Source organism: Leptodactylus fuscus, chromosome 3 (genome assembly GCF_031893055.1).
Source record: "Leptodactylus fuscus isolate aLepFus1 chromosome 3, aLepFus1.hap2, whole genome shotgun sequence".
Classification (NCBI taxonomy): Eukaryota; Metazoa; Chordata; class Amphibia; order Anura; family Leptodactylidae; genus Leptodactylus; species Leptodactylus fuscus.
This window is the reverse complement of record NC_134267.1, coordinates 207,492,952-207,520,343: the sequence shown is the minus strand read 5'-3', so window position 1 is coordinate 207,520,343 and position 27,392 is coordinate 207,492,952. Positions and strand designations below refer to the sequence as shown.

Genomic DNA, 27,392 nt, shown 5'->3' with positions numbered 1-27,392 from the left:
AAGGTTCACACACTTTTTAAGATTTAATCAAAGAATAGCTGTTCTGACTCTGAAGTCTCGTAATGCCTCTCAGCAATCTGCTCAAGCACATACCTAAACTCTGTGGGTTGTCGTAGGATTCCTATCATTGTTCTGATCTCTACACTTATTAGTATGTCAGTGGTTTTAGTATTTTGCACCAAATAGTCAGGCAGATCGTGAATATGTGTAGTAGACATGTATGCAATAATGGTCACTTTCATCATCTTTGTTTTACCAGTTTGCCAAAAGACAGCGTTGAGTTGGTTGTTTTTAGCTCTTTGAACCATCTGGCACCATCTTGGTGTCACACTTAGCACCCGTCATGTTTGTCAGCACGCTGTCGGGATAGTACAAATGTGACTCCGCTATTCAGTCTGCAATCTGGCACATATATACTCCTTTTATAATAATTTAATATTTAATTATTTATAACGCCAGCATATTCCACAACTGATTACAAGTCATAGGGTACAGGTATAGACAAAATGAGACATTACAGGATAATACATCAATTCACACAATATGAGTGAGGGCCCTGTTTGTGGGAGCTTACCATCTATGAGGTAGAAGGGGTGACATAAGAGGCAATAGTTAGAGATGAGCGAGTAGTGAAATATTCGAGATTCGAGATTCATTTCGAGTAGAGCCTCAATATTCAACTACTCGATCGAATATCGAATCCCATTATAGTCTATGGGAAAAAATGCTCGTTTCAGGGGAAACCGCTATTCGACTAAAGGAGAGTCACCAAGTCCACGAGTAGCAGGAGGAGTGTAGTTGAGGAGTGTTGAGGAGGAGCGCTGTGCAGTTAAAGCATACGGACCCCATAGACTATAACGGGGTCCGTGTGCTTGCAGCGCACTGCCCGCACTAATGATTTATTATAGTCTATGGGGTCCATGCGCTTTAATTGCACAACGCTTGCAGTTGTGCTGGTATTCCGTTCGGGTGGAGTCCTCCTGCAGATTCCTTCCGTTCAGGAGGCAAGCGCTAATGTGAACCGGCCCTTACTCGTCCTGCAGAACCAGCATTGATTGGCCAAATGCTATACACTGTATAGCATTTGGCCAATCAACGCTGGTTCTGAATCGAATCTTTGCTACTCGCTCATCTCTAGTAATAGTATTTATACATTGGCCCAGCCATTTTTCTAATATAGGGTTTGGGCAAGTTCACACAGCGATTTTTGGTTTGATTTTTGGTTCCAGATCAAAAGCCAGGTAGCCGTGACTGAAAGCCAGTACGCTGCATCGGCATCCATGAATGGGCCTAGTCCGGAGGAGGGAGTGTCTTCAGGCCGAATTGCGAGGCGACTCAGCCTGAGGAATGAGCACCTCACTTCTGTTTTCCGGGAGCCGGAAGAAATGGCTCCCGGGAAAAACTCCTGAGCGGCTCCCATTGATTTCAATTGATCAGAGAGGGGAATAATCCAGGATAGATTATAGAGGAGAAAGTTTAGTGTGGGGAAAACCGATTAGTAGGGAGGTACAATACTTGATGTTTCCATGGTAAGTAAAGATGGGACTCTTCTGCTTGATCCTCATGTTGTAAGACCTCTGCTTGCTCTGACCTTCTGCCTGAGCAACCATATATTTTTGTCTCCTGATTTGATTCTGCAAACTCATGTCTTAGTCATCTCCATGTAAGGGCTTGTTCGTACGGTGGAATTTGGAGCTAATTTTGAGGCTGGTCTTGAACTGAGTAGTTATCCCGTAGATCTTCACTATGTCATTCAACCTTCACCAACCATCGCCATTGCCCTCCAAAAACTGTTCTCATAGAAACTGTCCAGAACTCACATTCATGACCTCCTTGAGGGTGGCAAAGGTGGTACTACTGAAAGCGGCCCAGGCATATAAGAGCCCCACACTATTTGGTGGCTTGCCATCCATTGTTTTCCCACCAGTTGCTCTTAGGGAGCCTTGAGATTTCCCTTATGAATAAAAGGCCCTATTTAATAGACAATGATATAAAAACCTGGTTCCCAACAAAGTGAGATTTATTTCCTGGTGAGATAAATTATTTTATAGGTAATTAATAGGTGTATTTTCTTAATAAGTTGCTTAGGGGCTCTGACCATTTTCCAGCGCTTAATTTTTTCTGATTTAGACAAATCACTATATTATTCCCTTTATGACATAAACACATCATATACGTAACCTATGATCAAGAACTATACGGCTGAATATGGAGCCAAATGCTGGACGTCTACTTTACAATATCTACAGTATCTCTGGGTTCCACCTCGCAGGATTCCCCTACTGTATGTGTGAGCTGATCTTCTTTGAACTTTTATATTTTATCTTCATGTGGAAATTCTATCATTTCTGAATGGAAAGCTTTGTATACGACCTTTGAGGGCAATCTTGGTAAGTGCTAAGACTCCCTACCCTGACCCCGTCAGTACGGAGTTTCCCTTTTGTAGTATTTGTGGGTATTCACAATAATAGCATGGTTTGTATTTCCAGAAGTTTCTTAAAGGGACCCCATCACCTCAGCCCAGCATATCAACCCTGCCCTACAGATAGATAGGTTAGGGTGACCTGAATCAAATGGAGTTTTCCCTTTGTGAATCCGCGCCTCCATTGCCCAGAGATGACTTTTTTTGGCAATATTTAAACAAACTCTTTGGAGCAATTAGGGCGTTGTGACATATCACTTTGGAACAATGGCAAAAACCTCATTGCTTCAAAGAGTTCATTTGCATATTGATAAAAAGGTGAAATCTCAAGGATGGAGGCAGCAAGTCACAATGGGGAAACAATGTTTAATTCAGATGAACCTAACCTATCTATATGTGGGGATAGGTTCTGATGTCCCTTTAGGTAATGGTGTGTAAATGATGGTCCACTCTAAAGGGTATGTGCACCCTTGTCATGGAAAAAGTATACACCGGTGTTTTGAATTTAAGATATATCATCTGAAAAGGTTCAAGTTGCATCATGATCTTGTATGATTTCTATAAGACTGTGTTAGACTTGCTCCCTCTTACATGCTTGCTTACAGAGCTGCAAGTTCAGAGCTCAGTCGGTGGTTTCTTTGAAATATGCTCTCCTTCTCTCCATCATATCAATTCTGGTGTAGATGGTCAAGGGATTAGTGAGGTATCGTGCAAATGGTCATGGGTTTAGTGTATTACCATGCAGATAGTCAAGGGATTAGTGTGGTACTGTGTAGCTGGTCACAGGATAACTGTGGCACCATACAGATGGCCAAGGGATTAGTGTGGTACCGTTTCAGATAGTCAAGAGATTAGTGTGGCATGGTTCAGATGGTCAAGAGGTTAGCTTGGTGCCGTGCAGCTAGTCAAGGGATTAGGGCGTGCAGATGGTCGCAGGATAACTGTGATACTGTGCATATGGCCAAGGGATTAGTGTGTTATCGTGCAGCTGGTCACAGGATAACTGTGGTACCGTGCATATGGCCAAGGGATTGGTGTGGTACTGTGCTGATGGCCAAAGGATTAGTGTGGTACCGTGCATATGGCCAAGGCATTAGTGTGGTACCGTGCATATGGCCAAGGGATTAGTGTGGTACCGTGCAGATATTCTGGGATTACAGTGGTACTGTGCAGATGACTGTGCTGTTGACCAATTTCTTAGAGCCGTGGACTTCATACTATATATAGGACATTGCTCTACTAATGACGTTGAATTGGGAGTGGTGAGAGACCCCCGGGGCAAAAGTCTCTTCTTCCCTTCCTATAATCTGACTCTAATGCATTCTGTACTGTGTGAAAAGACATACTTGTTCAGCAAAATTTGGCCTGCAACCAGGTAGTTATAAAGATTTTAACAGTATCATAATGGTTAGCTATAGTCCGTGACACTTGTCAGGTAATATTAGGGTGTAGTCTGAACTGAGATGATCCTTATGTCCAGGAGATTTATAGGTGAAAGGAGGACATGTTTTTTCTGGGAATAGTTTTATTTAAAAAAAAAAAAAAAAAAAAAATAAAAAATTGCTTAACAGTGTTTCTTTGTAGAGGGCTGTGTTTATACCCCTTGTGCAAAAGGCAGAAATATTGGGGGGATTTTAACAAAAAAGGCATTTTAATTTTACAAAATTCCATTCCCCAAGTGAACTATTACACCCAGTACATTATAGTCCGGGGCTGTATTCACCAGGGCAAGGCTGACTCCTCTATTTTTCCCACAACTCCACTCTGACACCATCATAAATGCCCGGTGGCACGAGTTGGAATAAAGCTCCTCTTCTTCACAAAAAAAACCTGTGACTGACTCTATAAAAGTACATCTACAACAAAATAGAAATCAAATTAATTCTACAATATTGATCAAAGTATAATATAAAATAATTCATTTGTTTTATTTTTTTTAAATTGGAGTTGGCTGTTTTTTTCCAGCTCCACCCAAAACTAGCCCTGACTCCAGACCTTCACAGTTCTCCAGGTTATTTTTGGAAACCATCAATAAGTCAGAAACCTCTTCAACGGTGTAACTCCAATACTGTATGGGCCAGTGTAGATATTCCAAAATGTAGATGACTATAACAGGTTTTCTGCAGACATTGAGGATTTGGGAGGAGATTTATCGTGAGGGGTATTTTGCTGGAGACTTTGTTGCCATAATTTGAGCAAATTCTATTCTATAAGTATTGGTTTTGTTTAATTAGACATATAGTTTGTTACCTATTTTTTTCCCATTGGGCAATTTTCATGAACTTGAGGAGTTTTATTGTGTCTGACCATGGTTGTCAGTCACCAGTGGTGTAACTAGGAATGGCGGGGCCCCGTGGCTAACTTTTGGCATGGGCCCCCCAACTGACACCGAAGACCTCGACCGACCCCCTCCTCCACACTCTATTATGTCCCTTAGTAAGCCCTGCACACAGTATTATGTCCATTAGTGGCCCCTGCACACTGTATTATGTCCATTAGTGGCCCCTGCATACAGTATTATGTCCCTTAGTGGCCTATGTCCCTTATGTCCCATAGTGGCCCCTGTATACAGTATTATCCCCCATAGTGTCCCCTGCACACATTATTATGTCCCATAGTGCCCCTGAATACAGTATTATGTCCCATAGTGGCCCCTGCACACAGTATTATCCCCCATAGTGGCCCCTGCACACAGTATTATGTCCCATAGTGGCCCCTGAATACAGTATTATGTCCCATAGTGGCCCCTGCACACAGTATTATCCCCCATAGTGGCCCCTGCACACAGTATTATGCACCATAGTGGCCCCTGCACACAGTATTATCCCCAATAGTGGCCCCTGCATACAGTATTATCCCCAATAGTGGCCCCTGTCACCGGGCCCCCTAATGGCCCAGGCCCTGTGGCAGGCGCCTCCGCTGCCTCTATGGTAGTTACGCCCCTGTCAGTCACTTATGGAAGAGTCAGAGTCGGTAGGTTGGCTGTCCAACGCCATAGCCTTGGAATGTGTGGGCAGCCTAACCATATCAAATCGGGATATAGGGATTGAGTATGTTGTTGCTCTTCAGTATGGATACCAATCCGCCTGTACTCTATGGTTTTCACTGACCCATACAGAGAGCTAAATGGACAGAGGTGCAAATACGGACACGTATAGGACCTGTCCCTTCATCACTGCCCCGACACACAACTGCAAAGACTACAGTTGTATGCATGGACCCATAGAACTGAATAAATGAATGGGTTCATACTTTGATCCAAACTGCTGATCCGCCTTTGTCCTAAGGCCTTCAGCACATGACAAGTTTCCGTCACGCACAGGAGTTTTCCCACTTTTGTTTCGGTGCGTCAGCAAAGAGCTGAGCTTGTTGACTTTACAAGGGCTAATGGGTGCTCTTTTTTATGGAAGTGTAGCTGAAACCAGTTCCAATAACCCATTAAATTGTAACTTTTACAAGTCCTGGTTTTTATTTTTGAGACCTATAAAGCTTCTACAGTAAAAGATTCTTAATGGCCGCATTTCTCAGCATTATAACATACCGTACAAGGACAAACGCCTTATAAAATATCATATTTTGCTGCCGCTAGTTTCTTGGATATTAGACATTTAACTGGAAATGCTGGTCGCATACTGTTTAATGCGCATTGGACAAAAAGACCTTCATAAATTTAACACGTCACTTTAGAATTTAGCGTTGACGATTTTGGCTATTGTATCGGTTGAAGGGATTTTCCTGGCATCTCTTGACTTGTCGACTTGTTGATTATTAGCCAAATTTGTGACCGCACTTGTTTTTGGACACCCATACAAATGAAGATACCTGCGGTCTTGATGTACGTCGCGCCTTCCACCGTTAAATAGGAAACAGCACTGGCATTAGGTCATTGCCATTAGTTGCATGTAAGATGCCACGAAGTGCAGATTTGCCCAATTTCGAGAAAGGGATAATTGTGGGTTACCACAGAAATGGTCGATCCTTAAGGGACATAACAAGCGAACTGAATTACCCAAAATCAACAGTGGCCTATGTGATTATGAAGTGGAAGGTGAACAGTGATTGTCGAAATGTGCCCCAAGTTGGCAGACCCCCGAAACTGGGAGATAGAGACCGACGAGTGCTGGCCAGAGAAACCGCACCCAACCGATGGCTCACATACACCAGGAGTGTCACCAGGCATCCGGGAGTATTGTGTCACTCAATACCATCCATAAAGAAGCATCTGCTGGGTTCTACCAACTATTGGATAGGAAGAAATGTTGTTTTTCTATTCTACCACAGCTGTCCAAATACTTTTTGGTAGACAGTGTATACTGCAATAGCATATAAATGGCTTGAATGAGTTTTTACTATTCCACTTCTTAGGTCCATGACGTCACATTAGCTTGTTGCATGGCCTGTGTGTAGCTCATTCCCATTCTTGTGAAAGGGGCTCAGCTGCTATACTATCCGCAGTTACTGTACAGTGGCCATGTCTATCAATACTGTCGCACTTTGCCCGTAAACTATGAATCCTGTAGTCTAGGCTGTAAGGGACGACTATTTGGCTCATGCATCAAAAATCCTACAATTTTTGCTGCAAAATAAGCAGACACAAAAAGTTAAAACCATGCCCAGTCTGGGGTACATTGTTCAAAAGTGTCGGACCTGTTGTATTTTTCTGCTCTTTCTGGTACACACTGTTCATATATATGTCATAAATGCTTTTCATCCTACAGGTAGGTTATGGCTATGCAGGGTTTGACCACTGAGACTCCTCCTGATCCTGATAACGGTGGTGTTTACCCCATTGTGAATTACGTCAGAGGGCTCGTTCACATCTGCGTCATCGGTCCTTATTGCAGGTTTCCGTTTCCTGCATAAAACAGATGCAGGAGACGGAAGCCTGCAGGAGACTTTCTCACCCATTCATTTAAATGGGTGAGAAAGCTGTCCGGCCGTGCGCGGCAGTGAGCGTTTTGCGCTCTCCGCCGCGAAACCGGGTTTTATAATCCGGACACAGAGTCGGACATGCAGTACTCTGTGTCCGGATAAAAAAATCCGGTTTCGCGGCGGAGAGCCTAAAACGCTCACCGCCGCTCACGGCCGGACCCGATCTATGGTTTCCGTCTTCTGCCATGCAGAAGACGGAAACCATAGTACGGAGACCCCAGACGCAGGTGTGAACCCAGCGTAACTGTAGCCGGGCTGAATGTAGGTGGGCGCCTTACTAGATATGATGCATTGACATTCCCAATCATGTCAATGGGAGCGCCTGAGATAGCTGAGGTATAGCACTTGGCTATCTTTGGTGCTTCCATTGAAGTGAATTGAAGTTGTGATCCATCCCGCCAAACAGGGCATGCTTATATCCAGTCCAGCGCTGTCAAGTGCCCCCTATTCAGCATCAACGGAGTTCTCAGTAGTCAGACTGCCATGATCTCCCTATACTATAAGAAGAAGATAACTAGTCTTTGAGGCATAACCCCCTTTAAAGGAGTTGTGCAGGAGTTGAAAACCTGGCTCATTTCCTTCTTTCCAGGAAGTGACCTCACATTCGTTAAGAAGGAAAATGAGAAATCAGCCATGTTTTCAAAGTTCTGCACAACCCCTTTAATCTTGAAATACCTCTTTAGGCTAAGGCCCCAGAGACACCGCAAAAAAAAACCCCCACAGCGGAAATGCATCACGTTTTTGTTTCTGCAGCGGTTTTCATTGCGCTTTCGCTTTTCGCTGCTTATATTATATTACCTATATGGAAAACTACAGTGTTTCTGCACATGCTGTGTTTTTCTGCTGTACATTTTTTTGCAATGTGTGGATAGGATTAGCCAGAATCCCATCCAGTTTGAAGGTACTGTAAAATGGAGCGTTTTCAGAACATGAGGCTTCAGCCTCAAGGGGATAAATGGTGAAGCCACAGGAGACTGAGGGTGGGATAAAATAACAAGAAGTGATACCTACCCTGGCTCCTCTGTTCAGATTGGTTCAGTTGAATAGGAGGCCGATTTCAGGTGTATTTTGAGTCAGAAAAATCTCTGTGTGAACGTATCCTCAAGGGGAAGTCATGGTGTGTTTTTTGGAGCCGATTTTGGGTCAGTGCACACTGAGTTTTTTGGCGCTGATTTTGACGTTGAATCCGCCTCAAAATCAGCCTGCGAATAGAAATCTATTGGGAGGCTTTTTTGGAGGCTGATTTTGAGACGGATTCAACATCAAAAATCAGCGCAGTATTCCTGTTTAAAGGAGTTGTCCCATCACAAGGATCCTATCTATACTGCTTATTAATGTGGATGTAAGACTTTTCCTAAATACACTGCTTCAGTAAAACTGCTTTGTTCGTCCACTATCTTAATTTATTCAATTCAATGTTGACACAGCCCTGACTTATCTGCTCAAAAGTCAAGTGATGTATCTGCTGCTCTCAGGGGGGAGGGGGGAGGGACTAAGTGCACGGGAGCCAGCCTGTGTATCTAGCTATTCCTGTGTCTGCACCACATGACCTAGGTCCTGCTATCAGATAGGGGAGAGGAGCTGCTTTCATTTCTGAACATCTTCTGTTCTCCCAGTTATCAGGCTAGCTAATTCAATTGTGTTCATTATGGCAGAGACAGGCAGTCTCTGTATGTAACACAGTATGGAGTTGCTCCTGCCTGTACTTCATAGTCCAATATTGTGCATATAGTGTTTAAGGACCTTTGATGACATCACAGGCCCTTCAGCCGCCCCATAGGATCACGCTATGCGGTGGGCGGAGCTACATACTAATTTTGGGGAGGAGCTAAACGGCAGGTTGCATGTGAAACCCCACCCACCAAATGATGCAAGAAACCAAGAAGAAAGAAGATTTTACATTAGTGAAGACTGGTGAGTATGCGACGTGGGAAAACCCCTTTAAAAATCTGCTCCTAAAAACACCCCAATCTGCCTACAATTGTGATCAATGGGAGGCCTTTCCTGTCTCTTCTTTTATTGGCCCTATATCTCTGAGGCTTCAGGGTCTTCCTTGAGGTTGCGACATTTGAACCTCATTTGAAAGAGCTGATCAGCACGTGCAATCCATACGTAAACTACACCAAAAGGTGTCTCAGGTATTCTGTCGTGGTTTCCACAGGCAAGATACTCGTCTGAGTTTTTCTTCGATGAGTATTTTGCAGAAGTCATGACCGTTTTCCAGTATCCTTCAGACCAAGATAATTCTTTATTTTTTGGCTTTTAGGTTGATCTAGAAGCAAAGATTATTTAGCGTAGCAAAGCCTATCTTGTCTGCCATGTTTTTCCGTAGACGCGCCCGTGTTGCAGGTTATTTTTGTTTGTGCCCCGGGGAGGTGGGGGCTTTCTGGGACGAGGTGTTTAATTCCTATGCAGGCTGGAGGTAGGAATCTCATGCTTGGAAGAGGCCTGATGATGTGAATTAGCAGCAGTGCGTAAATAATGGTCCCCCTGCACTAAACATAATCCACATTAAATCCCGGTTACCAAATTTCCTCCGCTATAAATTCTTCCACATCTCATTTTAGTGATTGTTGTGTTTTGCTGATGAGAACGAGGGGAAAAAAAAAATCAAGCAATCATGAAATCCTTTGCATTTTGCTATTTCAATCCGCCAGGCGTGGGGTTTGCTGCTCATTACAAGGAAGGTGGGGGGGGGGGGGATTGGGGGGGGGGGGGGGAATAATAAGCCCCTTGGTTTGTCAATGGAAAAGAATGAGCTTTTTAAAGCTGGCTGCCTGTTCCAGTCACACAGGGAGCATTAATGGGCACCAGCTGTGCTGCAGCTATAGCAGTTCCAGCACTTGAGCTCCTCACAGCGAGATGCCGTGTGGCGATGGCGCAGGAGTGCCTCCTGTGCTGTATCAGGAAGTATACACTTCACTAGTCGTTCCCTGGGCAACAGATTAACCGCAGCCAGCTGGCCACGCACTGCCATGGCAGATCAAAGCCTGAGCTCTGCTCCTTACGGCTCCAGTGTGGATGTCTGCAGGCATTGGGATGTAGGAAGCATTGCAAGTTGAATTTCAAGGTTACAGACGGGTGGGTGGGTGGGTGAAGGGGTGTCGAGGAGGGAGGGGGACGACGACACATGGCCGCCAAAGGAAAAGTCGCTTGATCTACATTTTACCGAGCCTCTTCTATGTATCCGGCATAGCGATCCTTTCATCTTTCCATGTGTACAATGTAGCAGCTGATGCACAGTCACAATGTACAGCTGGAGACACAATTACGCATACCTGTAGTTAAGCTGCTCACACTAGGATCAATGCTCGAGATGCCCATAAATTACCGGCTACAGCTCATGACCTTGTCTCCGACGCTAAGACAACCGTCCTTAATAACCAGCTATCCTATGGCGAAAATATCCGCTCTGCACACGTGCTATGCATCCTGCAATGAGCCTGCTCCTTGGCTACATGTACTTGTGTAGGTTCATCCAGGGCGGCTGCGAGGGGATATTAATGAGAGCGCACACAATAGCGGCTTTCTTCACCTTATTATTATTATATAGCGGTGTACATCCCCACACGGCTAAATACGGGAGAGGAACAGCAAAGGTGCCAACGGATTGGAATGAGCAAACAAGCAAATTATTAACTAGAATGGGTTCATGGGTAGTGCAGGGCTCAGTGCGTTCTGTAGGTACTGTCTACACCTGGTAGATGGAGTAAGGCAATTCAGTGCCTTGTGGCTCTATTTATTGTATACGATGTATATAGCATTTGTGTATTCTGTAGTATTGTGTGTCACATTAGTGAACAGGGGGGTAACTTGCGGAACTTGCAGAAGATGCAGTTGCACCCAGGCCAAGGAACTATAAGCACTTTTGTAACTTTTGGAATTGCAACTGCGAATGGGCCCATAAGCTATTGGGGATCACAGGTCACCCGTACCACTATAAAGCTGATTACATTTCTTTGAACTCCTTTGCAATTTCATTTGATATCCCAGTGCTCTATATATCATAAATGTATTTCCTTTGCCCTCTGGTGCACTAGAGTGAGACAGGAGGTGAAGATTTATGAAACACAGCCTTTCACTGTCAGAAGGGAGAATATGTTATGCCAAAAGTTGCTCAGGGGCATATAGTCGGAGAGGGATTGTGTGGCACAAAAGGAAGCGCGATTACTATGTGTGGGGACACGGACAGGCTGGGAATAATGGGAAGCTTGTACAGACATGTTGTGAGCAAATCTTCTTGGCTCAGATAGAGAAGAAAGGGGAATGCTGCTAAACTGTACAGATGCCATGTGGCTCACAGTCATGTGAAGGTGCACAAGAGGACTAAGCCGAGCTCGTGGAAGAAGGAACCTATTGAAGTCAATGGGAGGCTGTTTTTCCGCACGGATTCTGATGCGGATTCCTCACTCGAAAACTCTGTGTCAGTTGCCCCAAAGGGAGGTTTCCTTAAGGAAAATTGTGCGCTTATTAAGATGCTGTATTATCACTAGTGGGTTTTAGTCTGATAGGCTCCTGTGACATAACAAGTGGGTTTCAAACAGGTAATATACTGTAACAGTACAAGTGCATATCAGTCAGATAAGCTGCAGTGACATCACAACAATTTTTGGTAAGCATTTGTGATCTCATAATTGTGTTAAACTAATGAAACAACATAGGTGGGTTTCAGCATAGGAAGCTGTGACATAACAAGTGAGTTTCACGTAAAAGGGTATTCTGGGCAAAAAAAAATAAAAAATTAAAAAAGGTCTGTTAGTGCTATTAATGGGTAAATAAATGCCACCAAATACCTTTATCAGTGTTTTGAGTAATTTCTGGGGTTCTCAGTGAGCTCATTGCATCCTCTGCATTTGTTTACACCCATAACTTCCTCTTCTGTGTTTCCTACAAGTTCCAGGATGCCTCACTTCTCCTCCCTCTCTCACTGACGGACCCCCTCCCTTTCTCACACACTACCCCTCCCTGTTTCCTTAGCTAGCTTATCCACCACACCCTCAACAGCCATCATTAGAGTCCTAGATCTCCATCACAACACCTCCCTCTCAAACTCACTGGCCCCCTCCCTTTAAAAAACACTCTCCCTCCCTTTTGCCTAGGTAGTGGGCCCACTTCAGAGCCAGCAGCCACCTTCTTGACGTTGCCAGGCAGCTCACGCATGCGTAATAGCGCACAATCACTTGGGATGTCTATTGCACATGCCCGAGTTGATGAACTACTGCACATGCGTTGCTGATGACGCAACCTGACGGGAGGAGGCAGGAAGGAAGGTAAGTAACTACCACTTTTATTGCAGTCTGCCATTTGTGAATTGCCCAGTGAAGGACATTTGTAGGTTGACGTCTCTAAGCATTCTGTGACAACACAACTAGTTTTGGATAGGTATACAACGATCGGTACAATTGCTTGCAGTACATATGAATGTGTAAGTGTGGTAATCCAATGTAACAACATAGTTTGGGTTCAGTTAGGGTACCACAATTGTGGTTCCATCACATATTCTGTTTTGATCAAATCAATGGGTCCATAACAGATACCTATTAGATCTTATTATAGTCAAAGGGATCTCTCCATTGGTGTCCGTCATTGGTCAGATCTGTCTTGACCATCTATTTTATTTTTCTGTTCCTACGATGGAACGAAAAAATGGACTGAACGCGGCTGATAGGAGCCCAGCTTTAGATGTAGGTACTCGGGTAGTTCAATAAATATGTGAAAGAGAACTACACCTTCTGTGATATCACGGGTGGTTTTCCATCAGGTATGGTGCCATACTGCAACTTCACAGGTTTCAGTCAGATAACATCAGGGGTGAACATAGTGGATGTAACCTCAGAAAATTGTAAATTTGGGCTGGCTTTGAGTTAGTCGGTAGCTGGACATATCTGAGGGAGAAGATTTGGGAGACAACCTGAAGTTCTCTAATTTAGTTAGTAGTAAGTTAGGCCACAAGAGCAAGTTCCTTGTCACCAGATATCTTTGCTTTCAGATGACACCAAGATTGCTGTTCTACTTGTCAGAGAACATGCTTAGAATTGGCTTATGTATATGCAGCTGCTCTTAGTTCCTGCTGTGTTTTCACCTGGTGATGTCTCTGGAAACAATACAGAACTGCTATCTTGGTGTCATTTGAAAGCTGAGAATCTTCTCTCTGAAGCACTGTTCTAGGTTTTACAATGCCCAAGATCTATCTGTTTGACGTGAACCCCTAGTCTCATTTTTCCCTGCTGTATATAAGAACCCACCCCTCTCTATACTTAGTAAAAGCAGTATATAGATTTCTTGGGGATTAAGGAAATAGGAAAAGTCCAGGGTTTCACAGAAAGGAGTCAAAAGTCTAGGTACATTTTTAGGTTTTCTGTAACCGTGTAAAATTGTTCATAGGTTTCTCCTGTCTCTGTTTTCTCACTGCTGAGACTGAAATGGCTAGCAGCAAAACCCAACCATCAGTGCAGAACTTACGTAGACAGGTGATCGGTGCCGCGCTATGCTGTTTTTGTAACTACCATGAAGGTGAATGAGAGTTACAGAAATGGCACAATGCAGTGTTGTCAACCTGTTTCCATAAGTACCATCCTGGTGGTTCGGACTTACGGCCTGTTATTCCTGTCTTGATTGCATTTTGCACAGATGGGAATAATTTGCGAAAATGTAGCGTTTTGGACATGGCGGAAAAACTTCAGCAAATAACACTGTGTTTTCCATTACCTGCAAAGTGGATGGGATCCTGGCTAATCCCAGCCACACGTTGCAGAAAAAAATCTGCAGCAGGAAAGATGCAATTTCAAAAACACTCACGTTTTTGAAAATTGCATTATGTCATTTATACTTAAGAAAATGCTGGCATTCTCCGTATAGGTATAATAGGGGCAGAAACCACTGGGGACTAAATGTAAAAACCCCTTTGGGAAAAAAAACGTGATGCATTTCCATCACAGACTTTTCTGCAGCGTTTTTTGGCTGCGATTTGCTATGTGAGGCCTTAGCCTCAAGGAGTTGTCCAGGAGGTAAAATAAAAATAGGAATGAAACTCGCCTAACCCTGGTCCGTGCTAAGGGGCAGAGCTTCCTCTTCCTTCCAGTCCACGAACTGGTGATATTACTGCTAATACTTCACCATTATTCAGCACGTGACTGCTGAAACTAATGATTGGCCACGGTAATCACCTGACCCTCTGTACTTCTGGCCCCAGCAGTCTGTGCACTAGAGGGAACAGGGAATGCACTGACTAAGCCAAGGAGTCGAGGTAGAAGAGTATCATTTTAAAGGGATTCTATTATTTAATTCACATTTTTTTCTCGATCACACATAGGAATAGCCTTAAGAAAGGCTGTTCTTCTCCAACCTTTAGATGTCTTCTCCGCGCCGCTGTTCAGTAGAAATCCTGTTTTTCCTCTGTATGCAAATGAGTTCTCTTGCAGCACTGGGGGCGGTCCCCAGCACTCAAACAGCACTGGGTGTGTCCCCAATGCTGCAAGAGAACTCTCCAGTGCCGCCTCCATCTTCTTCAGGAACGGCCTCTCTGCGCATATTCTTCCGGAGCTGGGTTCAAACTTCTAGGCCCCGGGCAGAGCAGACTGCGCATGCCCGCGGCCACAAGAAAAATGGCCGCTTACACAGCTGAAAAAATGTGATTTTAATGATAGAATCGCTTTAACCTATGTTGTGTCAAATTAAATTGTGCTCTCTATATATACAGTCCTATGAAAAAGTTTGGGCACCCCTATTAATCTTAATCATTTTTAGTTCTAAATATTTTGGTGTTTGCAGCAGCCATTTCAGTTTGATATATCTAATAACTGATGGACACAGTAATATTTCAGGAGTGAAATGAGGTTTATTGTACTAACAGAAAATGTGCAACATGCATTAAACCAAAATTTGACCGGTGCAAAAGTATGGGCACCCTTATCATTTTATTGATTTGAATACTCCTAACTACTTTTTACTGACTTACTGAAGCACAAAATTGTTTTTGTAACCTCACTGAGCTTTGAACTTCATAGCCAGATCTATCCAATCATGAGAAAAGGTATTTAAGGTGGCCAATTGCAAGTTGTTCTCCTATTTGAATCTCCTCTGAAGAGTGGCATCATGGGCTACTTAAAACAACTCTCAAATGATCTGAAAACAAAGATTGTTCAACATAGTTGTTCAGGGGAAGGATACAAAAAGTTGTCTCAGAGATTTAACCTGTCAGTTTCCACTGTGAGGAACATAGTAAGGAAATGGAAGACCACAGGGACAGTTCTTGTTAAGCCCAGAAGTGGCAGGCCAAGAAAAATATCAGAAAGGCAGAGAAGAAGAATGGCGAGAACAGTCAAGGACAATCCACAGACCACCTCCAAAGAGCTGCAGCATCATCTTGCTGCAGATGGTGTCACTGTGCATCAGACAACAATACAGCGCACTTTGCACAAGGAGAAGCTGTATGGGAGAGTGATGAGAAAGAAGCCGTTTCTGCAAGCACGCCACAAACAGGGTCACCTGAGGTATGCAAATGCACATTTTGACAAGCCAGCTTCATTTTGGAAGAAGGTCCTGTGGACTGATGAAACAAAGATTGAGTTTTTTGGTCATACAAAAAGGCGTTATGCATGGCATCCAAAAAAACCCAGCATTACACGAAAAACTTGCTACCCACTGTAAAATTTGGTGGAGGTTCCATCATGCTTTGGGGCTGTGTGGCCAATGCCGGCACCGGGAATCTTGTTAAAGTTGAGGGTCACATGGATTCCACTCAGTATCAGCAGATTCTTGAGAATAATGTTCAAGAATCAGTGACGAAGTTGAAGTTACGCCGGAGATGGATATTTCAGCAAGACAATGATCCAAAACACCGCTCCAAATCGACTCAGGCATTCATGCAGAGGAACAATTACAATGTTCTGGAATGGCCATCCCAGTCCCCAGACCTGAATATCATTGAACATCTGTGGGATGATTTGAAGCGGGCTGTCCATGCTCGGCGACCATCAAACTTAACTGAACTTGAATTGTTTGTCCAAAATACCTTCATCGAGGATCCAGGAACTGATTAAAAGCTACAGGAAGCAACTAGAGGCTGTTATCTTTGCAAAAGGAGGATGTACTAAATATTAATGTCACTTTTCTGTTGAGGTGCCCATACTTTTGCACTGGTCAAATTTTGGTTTATTGCATATTGCACATTTTCTGTTAGTACAATAAACCTCATTTCAATCCTGAAATATTACTGTGTCCATCAGTTATTAGATATATCAAACTGAAATGGCTGCTGCAAATACCAAAATATTTAGAACTAAAAATGATTAAGATTAATAGGGGTGCCCAAACTTTTTCATAGGACTGTATTCTTCTATATATTCTTCTCTGTACACTTGCAGGTTTTGAAGGAACTCAGCAGGTAAGTTGTGAACTAAGCACAGATCTTCTGTAGATGTAGGATTTCTCAAATCCTTCTGTCTTTTTATGTAATCCTAGACAGACTGGATGATGTTGAGATCAGGGCTCTGTGGGGGCCGTATCATCACTTCCAGGATTCCTCCTCTGAAGGGTGGTCAAGCCAAATAGTAGCCGATAGATAGATAGATAGATAGATAGATAGATAGATAGATAGATAGATAGATAGATAGTACAAGAGGATCAGATAGTTTGCTTAACCCTTTGCAACCTGCTGCTTTAAAATGGCATTAAATCTACATATAGATTTGCTCCTCGCCACCCGCACTAATCTACATCTAGTTGAACAGCAAGTATTCTGCTTCACGTATAGCTCTCAGAACAGTATGGAGATCCGTACCTGTCGTGCATTATCAGATATTCAATTTTTTTTTCCCCTCTCTTGATAACAGCCCCCGTCTAGACACTGCAATGAAAAAAGAAATAGAAATCTACAGTGTGTTGTACCTGCTCTTTGTATAAACTGGAGTGCCGCTCTGCCATCCACCCCTCACTGCTGTAATGTGGATAAGATTAGACAGCATTGACAGAAAATTGCTTAGCTCTTGCATTCCGCCACCCCGCCGGCTCTGCAAGAGCTCCAGACCACAAATGCATTGAGCGGTGCGGCGTCTGGCAGTCATAGGGTTACCCAGCGTGAGGGGCTGTAAGGAACAAAAGGCGGATGATTGAACAGCTGTGAGTGGTAATGCCAGCTAACGAGTCCCCGCACAGCTATAATCAGGATCCAGGCCGGTTATCCAGCATATTCTTCATGTAGAATATTCAACACAAAACCCTTTAATCCTTTCTGCCGGAGCGAAAGAAATAAAGGGGGTGGGGGTGGGGGGGGGCAGCGTACCACTGTATGTTTGTCCAAATCTTCCACTTCCTATTCCTAATTCATGGTGGGAGCCAGCAATAAGCATTTTTCATAATTATCATTTTCAGCATTATTATAAAGTACGTGACTTGCGCTCTCAACGCCGGCCGGCGATGGTATTTGCTGTGCCACTTGCTCCATCGGGGGATTTCGTGATGGATGCATTGCTAGACATAGGCGAAAAACGAAGAAGGAAAGGCATATATTAATAGTTCTGGTAAAGACGGGTGAAAAGGGATCAAATACTGGGCAGATCTGTCATGGCGGGTGACGTTTGCGCTCATACGGGGTGATATTTTTTTGGGAGATTGATGATAATACCAGAGACACTATGGAAGTTGTGTATTATACGGGAGGACGGCGAGGTATGCAGCAACACGGTAGCTCAGTGGTTAGCAGTGTTGCCTGCAGCGCTGAAGTCCTGGATTTTGAATCCAAGGATAATATCTGTAAGGCCCTGTTCACATCTGCGTTCGGGCCATTCAGTTCCCCTCTCTGCATGAAGAATGAGGATAGAAAAGTCCTGTAAGCATTTTTCCGCATTTTTTGTTCGGACACCAGACGAACCCCATTATAGTCTAAGGGGTCTGGAGGTTTCCTTAGGTAACTGCTTTTTTATGTGGATTAGGTTTCCATTCGCGATGTGAACCGGGCCTTAGGAATTTTTATATTCTCCCAGTGTTTGTGTGGGTTTCTTCCCACACTCCAAAGACACATAGATAGAAGATAAAGACTTTAGATTGTGAGCCCTATATGGGGCAGTGTTGATAATATCCCTGCAAATCGCTGTGGAATACAATGGCGCTATATAAGTAAGCAAAATACACAGTCCAGTCATATTAATATGACCACCGCCTACTTTTGATGTCAACGTTAAATAACCAATCGCAGAAGGCGCGTGTCATCAGTCATCTGGGTGCGCTCATCATTGTGGAAGGCACAATGGATAAACACAAGTATGCATCTATCCTTGCAGACCATGTTCACCCTACATGCGAATTGTTTTTCCTCAGGATGATGGCATCTACCAGCAGGACAATGCGACGTGTCATAAAGCTCACCCTGTACGTGCGTGGTTCGAGGAGCATCAGGATGAGTTTACCGTACTCCCTTGGCCAGCAAATTCCCCGGACTTGAACCAAGTCGAGAATCTGTGGGACCACCTCGATCGGGTTGTTCGCGCCATGGATGCTCAACCGCGTAACCTAGCGCAGCTGGCCACGGCACTAGAGTCGGCATGGCTCAACATCCCAGTGATCATCATCACAATATCCCTTCTCTTCCTGCACGTCTCACAGCGGTCCACAAATGTGGTTATTCTGGATTTTGACTGGTGGTCACATTAATGTGACTGTGTAAACTAATGATGCAGGGAGGTATAGTGCTTGTAGAAGCCAAAGATGTCTACTTACTAGATATAAATGTTTGCACTGTTTCTCTAGTTCTTATATGACCATTTATTTACACCTACATAGCAAATGACCCAGACAGCCTGCGGACAACAGATTAGTCTTACATAGATTTTTTTCTAATGGTTTTCCAGGATTTGGGGTAGGGAAGCTGTTTGTATTATTTTTGCTCTTAAAGAGGACCTGTCATATCCTCAGAGATGTGCGGTATTATATAGTGCAGTCGACTTTCCCAGTATGCGCCCAGATGCTGGAGATATCAGTGCCGTTAGTTTCAACACCAATATCTTCTACACCCAATGATGAATAGATTGTCTGAATGGTATGTCATTGGGCTTTTTAGAATTAGTGACAGGTCCTCTTTAAGGCTTAGTTCAAATCAGCGCTTGTACTCCTTAATGGGATTCTGTTCCCCTCTCCGTATGAAAAATGAGGACGGAAAAGCACTACAAGCAGTGCTTTTCTCTCCGCATTTTTCTCCCTTTTTGGGTGGAAAGTGAATAGAAACCACATGGACCCCATGATAGCCTATGGGGTCCACAGGTTTCCTAAGGTAACTTCTTTTTTATGTGGATTAGGTTTCCATTTGGGGGTCCCCAAGCAGACCTCCTGAATGGAAACCCATGCACAGATGTGAAGCTAAATTGTACCTAACCTTTAAACAAAAATTCAGGGAAAACTGCCTTATGTGTGTACATGAGGTCGACACTATTTCTGGCCATTATATGGCTTGTATATAGTAGTTTTTCCCTCTGCAGGCTGAATTTTTTTCTTGAGCTGGTGGGTGAAGGTTAATTACAGTAATGTCTTCCATTTACAGTATTTGGGGAAATAGGGTCTTTTTGCTCCCAAACTCCCTCCCTGGTTCAGAAGTAGCAGTTCTATAATAAAGATTGTTATAGAGAACTACTGACCAGTAGTAATGTGAATAAAGTAGTTGGGCGAGATAGAAAACTTCCAGTTTAGCTGCTGCAGCCTCTCTATCTGTATTCTTTTCTACCTCACTACGTGGCTCCTCCTCATCCCCTCTACGTAGACTTCTATGTGCACAAGCAATTTGATACTTCAGTGAGTTGCAGCAGAGATGTGTCAGTGACCCGCTCAGAAGAGAGGGTGGAGGAGCAGGAAAAGAGCCTGGTAAGTGAAGAAAGTAGCATTTTTCTCTGATGAGATATAGTACAAAATTTCTTATATTCACTTCTAATATAATGTGTATATACACTATGTGATCAAAAGTATCCAGACACCCCCAAAAACATACGTTTTTCATATTAGGTGCATTGTGCAGCCACCTACTGCCAGGTACTCCATATCAGCAACCTCAGTAGACATTAGACATAGTGAGAGAGCAGAATGGGGCACTCCGCAGAACTCACGGACTTTGCACGTGGTCAGGTGATTGGGTGCCACACATCACACAGGTCAATGCCAAACGACGCCTCGCTTGGTGTAAGAAGCGTAAACATTGGACGATTGAACAGTGGAAAAACGTTGTGTGGAGTGACGAATCACGGTACACAATGTGGCGATCCAATGGCAGGATGTGGGTATGGCGAATGCCTGGTGAACGTCATCTGCCAGCGTGTGTAGTGCCAACAGTAAAATTCGGAGGCGGTGGTGTTATGGTGTGGTCGTGTTTTTCATGGAGGGGGCTTGCACCCCTTGTTGTTTTGTGTAGCACTATCACAGCACAGGCCTACATTGATGTTTTAAACACCTTCTTGCTTCCCACTGTTGAAGAGCAATTCGGGGATGGCGATTGCATCTTTCAACCCGATCGAGCACCTGTACATACTGCACGGCCTGTGGCGGAGTGGTTACACCACAATAACATCTCTGTAATGGACTGGCCTGCACAGAGTCCTGACTTGAATCCTATAGGACACCTTTGGGATGTTTTGGAACGCCAACTTCGTACCAGGCCTCACCGACCTACATGGATACCTCTCCTCAGTGCAGCACTCGGTGAAGAATGGGCTGCCATTCCCCAAGAAACCTTCCAGCACCTGATTGAACATCTGCCTGCGAGAGTGGAAGCTGTCATCAAGGCTAAGGGTGGGCCAACACCATATTGAATTCCAGCATTACCGATGGAGGGCGCCACCAACTTGTAAGTCATTTTCAGCCAGGTGTCCGGATACTTTTTGATCACATAGTGTATATGTGTTAGTTGAATAGTATGGAATTATTCTATGATAAAATGTGTTGTTTCGCACAATGGAATATTCATTGAACGGATTAGATATTAAATTTGATATCCAGTCTGTTTCACTGAATGTTGAAGGACATTGTATAATCTTCTATAATGGCGGTAGAGGTTAAAGAAGATTCCAGTTTCAGACCAATATTAAGAGACAGCTGTTATTGTTTGCATAATAGAACATTATCCAATATTCCCATATACTCTTTGTATCAATGCCTCATGGTTCTGTAGATCTCTACATATTCATGTGATATACAGTCCATGGTCATGTGATGTACACACGGGTGCACAGCTTGTTATAGTCACAGCACAGTAATCAGACATCTGCCCGGTGACGAGCGGTGCACCTGTGTGTACATCACATGACCATGGACCGTATATATCACATGACCATGAACCATATATTTTACATGACCATGGACCGTATATATCACATGACCATGGACCGTATATATCACATGACCATGAACTATTTAGCTTTGTAGACAATTAAAAATTAAACATGTAAATATAAGTAGTTCAACATTTTTGCTGAGTTTTAAAGATTTTGTCCAGTCAGTCGTCTTGATTCTTTACCAACGGATTTGTACACGAATGCAGGGACGTTCTAAGACAGTTCAATAAATCTGCCTAATAGTGTATTGCCAGTATGTACAGATGTAGCAGTTAGCAAGGGGGGTGGTCTCGCCTAAAATAGCTGTATCTTTGCTTTTATACCAGTGAGGTTATCACTGTACCAGTCAAGTTCTTTTATATATACCAAGATAGTGGTTCTAACTATAAAAAAATGGAGATATCGCTAGGTAAATATCATTGGAATGAGAGCTTTATATACAGTTCAATCTTGATCTGCTTTCACATGACACCAGAACTACTGTTCTAAGTGATATAAAACTGGACATACAGTTATTTATAGTGAAACACTCCCCCAGGCAACTCCTACATCTGTATATAGTGGGTAGAAGACGCATCATGACAGTTACACCACTTTTTTGGGGGTAAAATAGTTCCAAATTGATGATATACAGCTATTTAACGTCAGTTATGACTAGGATAGTACCAAGTGCCTCTGCTTTGCTGCTTTTCCAAAAGTGGACGGGGGCTGTGTGCCACATTCATTGTAATTTACACCCCAAAAGTGGTATATTTTATGTAGGTGCAAGGACACTCAGAGGGTGCACCTAATAATTTAGTCACTCTTTACACTGGTGTATGGGACATCAAGACCAGCGTACAATATGATGACTCTCCCTTCTGTGTGTGCAGGATGAGCTGTATCTTTTGCACAGTTAGAGCATTGCTAGGGTGGCCTTTAGAGCCTTTTTTATACTAAAAGGAAGTAAAGTAGGTAAATAAAGTGTGTGTGTGTGTGTATATATATATATATATATATATATATATATATATATATATATATATATATATATATATATATATATATCTTTAACCAAACACCAAGTGACAATATGCTTTTCTCTCTTAACCTTTTCCCTAAAATCTCTCTACACCACCCTACATGTCTCATCTGTGCCACAATTGTACAATATACAGGTTATAGTGATATTAACACATCAGGTCTCGCTGGGTAAATGGAGACCAGTGAGGCCCAGAGAACCACTGGTAGGGGAAAAAACATTGGTATATGAAAAACACTTTTTTCCGGGGGGTTTTTACGAATACGGGAGGTGGTGGGCGCTCCATCAATGGAAATCTTCAAGCGGAATCTGAATAAACATATAGCTGGGATGATTTAGGAAAACCTGCACTCGCAGGGGGTTGGACCCGATGGCCCTTGAGGTCCCTTCCAACTCTACCAAAAAAGAAAAAAAAAAAAAGAAAAGAATAAATTCTCCATGTAGCTTTTTACATTAAACAAACCTTCTTTTCACCTAGGCCCTAGAGCTTTGCAATGGCACTGACACTTCCTGTTATGAAGAGATCACTTTTCTTCTTGTGCTGTGCACACAGTGAGAAGGGTCAACCGAAATGCAATGTCATACAGAGTACAGAATTTATACTGTGTGTGTTTGAGGGTTTTTTTTTTCTTTTTTTTTGCTATACAGGTAGTAATTGAGTTATAACTCTTACAAAAACCATTTGCTTGACAAGAGCCAATTTAGCAACCGCCTTCATTTGCATAACAAAAATAAGGATGGTGGTTGGGAATTCGGTTCCCCTTCAACTCCCCCCCAAAGAAGAATTAAATTTTCATCAAGACATGAGCACTGGTTTCAGAACATGGAGAAACTGGGTTAAACATATGCAAATTATGAGTTCTGCGGAGACGTGATTGGCGACTTCAGGCTTTTCCCCTCTATCTCCTCTCTGCATTCTGCCGCTTATTAAAAAATAAGGCCTTAAATATTTCAAGCAACAGCTGTGCATGGCTCCTGTGCTTTGTGAGTGCGGTCGTTCCAAGTGTTGCGCTACATCTACTGATCTGAGTTTTTTTTTCTCTCTTTATTTCCAGCTTCAGACAGCAAAGTCACATCTTGTGCGGCGGTGTGGAGGATACCAAAAGAACTGCAGGCAGGTAGTCATGAAGTCCCCGATGATTCATCAAACAACACCCAAACCTTGGAGCTTCTGTGTCACCTTGACAACGACGCCCAAAGCAATATGGCCTGGTAATAATCTGCACGTATCAAACAGCATATTTCTTGAAGAGCTTTACAAGAGTGATCTGAGAGTAATGGGATAGGAATAGCCAAATGGATTACTTCTCCAGTAGACCGCAGAACACTTAATGTTTCGATTCCTGTATAATGCTTGCCACTCAACAGAGTTAGTCTTATTTAAAGGAACTCTTTAGGTAAGACTAGTATTACTGTGCTAAGCACAGTGTAGGACAGGAGGGGAGGGTCAGGGTGCTCTGAACCCTTTCGTCACGCACCGCACCTTCAAAGAATTCCATGAATATGTTCAGTATTATGGCTGTTCCTTGCATAATAGCCGTCTTGGGTAACCCATGCTGCACTAGTACCCCCTGTTATGATACAGTGGGGACAGACTCCTTCATTGGAATATTATGTCAAAAATGGATATCCCAGTTAAAGGAGTTGTCATTAATAAGAGATCAGTGGGGCCCCCACTAAAGAGCTGTGTGAAGGGGAACTCATGTGAATGCCACGATGTTATCAGAGTCATGACAGCCATGCAGTGCAATTACAGCTACACCCCACAGAAGTGAATTGGACAAGGCCGGATTCACATTGTACAACCTCTAGGAAACCAATGCCATGTAGTGTAAATAGTGAAGAGGTCACAGCACTCACACAATTTCCTGAGTTGGTTAGTTGGGAAGGGCTAGTAGTGGGCGGGCTAGCTAGGAAATCAGGGAGGGGGAGGGATGAGAGTCAGCTCTGAGTGTAGCGCAGTGCTTCATGGTAGTTGTAGGAAGACAGAACAGGAAGCTACCCAAGTAAACAAATGCAGAAGATGCCAGGAGCTCCCAGAGAAACCCAGAAATCACTCATAACACTGCTAAAGGTATTTGTTTGCACTTATTAACCTATAAATCGTACTAACAGACCTTTTTTGAAAAATTATTATTATTTTTCTGCCCGGAAAACCACTTTAATGATCTATCCTACTGATAGGTGATCAATATTGGATCAGAGGAGGTCCAACATCCAGCACCCCACTGATCAGCTGTTCTCAGCAGCTGTTGCACAGAGATTGGAGCAGGAAGCAGACAGCTCTGTTCTCTGTGTAGTGGCTGAATGGAGTTACTGCAGCTTAAAGGGACTCTATCAGCAAAATCATGCTGCTAGAGCCCCACATATGCGTGAATAGCCTTTAAAAAGGCTATTCAGGCACCGTAAAAGTTATATAAAACTACCCCCCCCCCCCCCCCCCCCCCCCGTTTTAAAATAAAACCCTAAAAATGAATATGATCTACTTACACATTGTGCACGCTGGGCGGGCATTCAGGGTGTGTCTTCTTCTTCATCCACGCCTCTTCTTCCTCCGATGTCCTCCGGCTCCGTCTTCCTCTGGCGCTCGCGAACTGACGCTGATAAAAAAAAAAATGGCCTGGGTGCCTGCGCAGTAGCCGTAGTAGAAGCCGCATGCTATTGCGCATGCGCTGAGGCCATTTTTTTTATATCAGTGTCAGTTCGCGAGCGCCGGAGGAGGACGGGACCAGAGGACATCGGAGGAAGAAGAGGCGTGGATGAAGAAGAAGACACACCCTGAATGCCCGCCCAGCGTGCACGATGCGTAAGTAGATCATATTCTTTTTTAGGGTTTTAGTTTAAAACGGGGGGGTAGTTTAATATAACTTTTACGGTGCCTGAATAGCCTTTTTAAAGGCTATTCACGCATATGTGGGGCTCTAGCAGCATGATTTTTCTGATAGAGCCCCTTTAACTTCCATTTACTTGAACAGGAGCTGATCTGCAACACCCTAGTTTGACCAATACACACTACTCGTCTGCTCCTTGCCCCATTCTATGTGTATCAGCAACTGTTCACAAGGGTGTTGGGTGTAAGAACCCAGTGATCTGATATTGATGACCTATCTGAAAAACTCCTTGAGGCTAAAGCCCCACGTTGCAGAAACCCAGCTTTATTTGTTGCAGATTTTGTTGCGATTTTTTGAGCCAAAGCCAGGAGTGGATTTAGCAGAAGGGAGAAGTATAAGAACTTTCTATATATTTCCCATTCCTTTTGTAGCCATTCTTGGCTTTGGCTCAAAAAACTGCAACAAAATCTGCAACAACAAAAAAGCAACGTTTCCACAACGTTGGGGCCTTAGCCTTACTGTCAGATCCATTCAACTGTATTTGCCTCCAGCCCACAACAGAGACCTCATGCCAATCATTGGTGGCATTGGTCATGCATACAGTATGTATACAATACATGTACCTTTTACACTTATGTGATGAATAGCATAGGTATAGTGTACAAAAAGTACAACAAGGTAATGGTGCCCTTTACACCATGAGCAGGAGGGTGGGGGGCACTGTGTGCGGTGCCCCATTTGTAATAATGTTATAATTCTATCTGGGTGACTGGCGCTGCCATGACCTCTGATACCCGCCACATAATGAGTTGTATCCTCCCTTCAGACTGTTGCTCTGTGTGGCCTCATTTCCCGGCTTAGACAATGCTTCTGATCTCTCTTGGCTTTCACACCAGTGCTGGAACAGAGAAGACTAATGACACGAGGAGGATTTTGCTCTCGGAGTCCCAGGTGTATAGTAGGATCATGCAGGCACATACCTGGCGGTGACATTTTTTACCTGTTCTGTTTGAATTTCCCAACAAATAATAAAAAAAAAAGACTAAAAATCTTGCTCAGCGGGCAACAGGAAAAGACCCAGCAGCAAAGTAATTGGCGAGAACACATTGCTGTTCCTATGGTTTCCCTTTATTGCTGTCCTATTTTATTTTTAAAATATCTCATCCTCTTGTCACTGTTAATGGCCAGTACTAGGAAAGACAGCGTCCTGTTTACAGCTTGGCTTCCCAGCAGGGAGGGATTACATGAGCCATTAACCCTTTCCACATGTGCGTCATTTTTTATTCCTTGTAATTGATGATTTAGGTGTATTATCGTGTATTTACTACTCGGCACTTATGTAACGATCTTAGCCGTAGCACATTGCAGTTAATGCCCTGTTATTGGGACAAGCATTTATAATTGGCCTAGTTTGGGGTATAGCCACATGCTTCAGCAGCTGTGTACGGGCCGAATGCCCGTGGCATAAAAGATGCAGGATTATTGGCAGCACGTAATGTTGTGTGAACAGGGATGTGCTGCCAATAATCCATGGAATCGTGTAGAAACCGTTCTCTCCCCATGTACTTAATGTCATCCTGTGTAAATGAACCCCTATCGCTGTATTATATCAACTGTCGGTGCTTGCACCCACGGCACTCAAAGTAAATGGACCTTAAAGGGGTTATCCCATCTCAAGGATCCTATCTATAATGGTAGCTTTTGTAAATTGACGATTTTTCCTAAATATATTGCTTTAGAAATGATGCTCTGTTTCCCTGCTATGTGAACTTATTTCTCCCATTGTTTAGACAGCGTTGCCCTAATTACAGACCGGTGAGACAGGATAAATGACGTCACTCACTACTCTGCCAGGACAATCAGTTCAGTTAATTGCA

The 27,392-nt window shown here is 43.5% G+C and overlaps 1 protein-coding gene across 2 annotated transcripts in view; it reads left to right on the top strand.

Annotated features, from left to right (window-relative positions):
* Nucleotides 1-27,392, top strand: part of EIPR1 (EARP complex and GARP complex interacting protein 1) — a 147,922-nt gene that overhangs the window by 47,046 nt on the left and 73,484 nt on the right. The window contains exons 1-2 of one of the 2 annotated variants that reach the window (XM_075269118.1): nucleotides 17,416-17,473; nucleotides 23,740-23,896. In XM_075269118.1, coding sequence (XP_075125219.1) covers nucleotides 23,889-23,896 — 8 coding nt within the window. In that variant the 5' untranslated portion in view covers nucleotides 17,416-17,473; nucleotides 23,740-23,888. Of the gene's footprint in view, nucleotides 1-17,415; nucleotides 17,474-23,739; nucleotides 23,897-27,392 lie in introns of those variants that run through there. The other variant, XM_075269117.1, reaches the window with a different exon arrangement.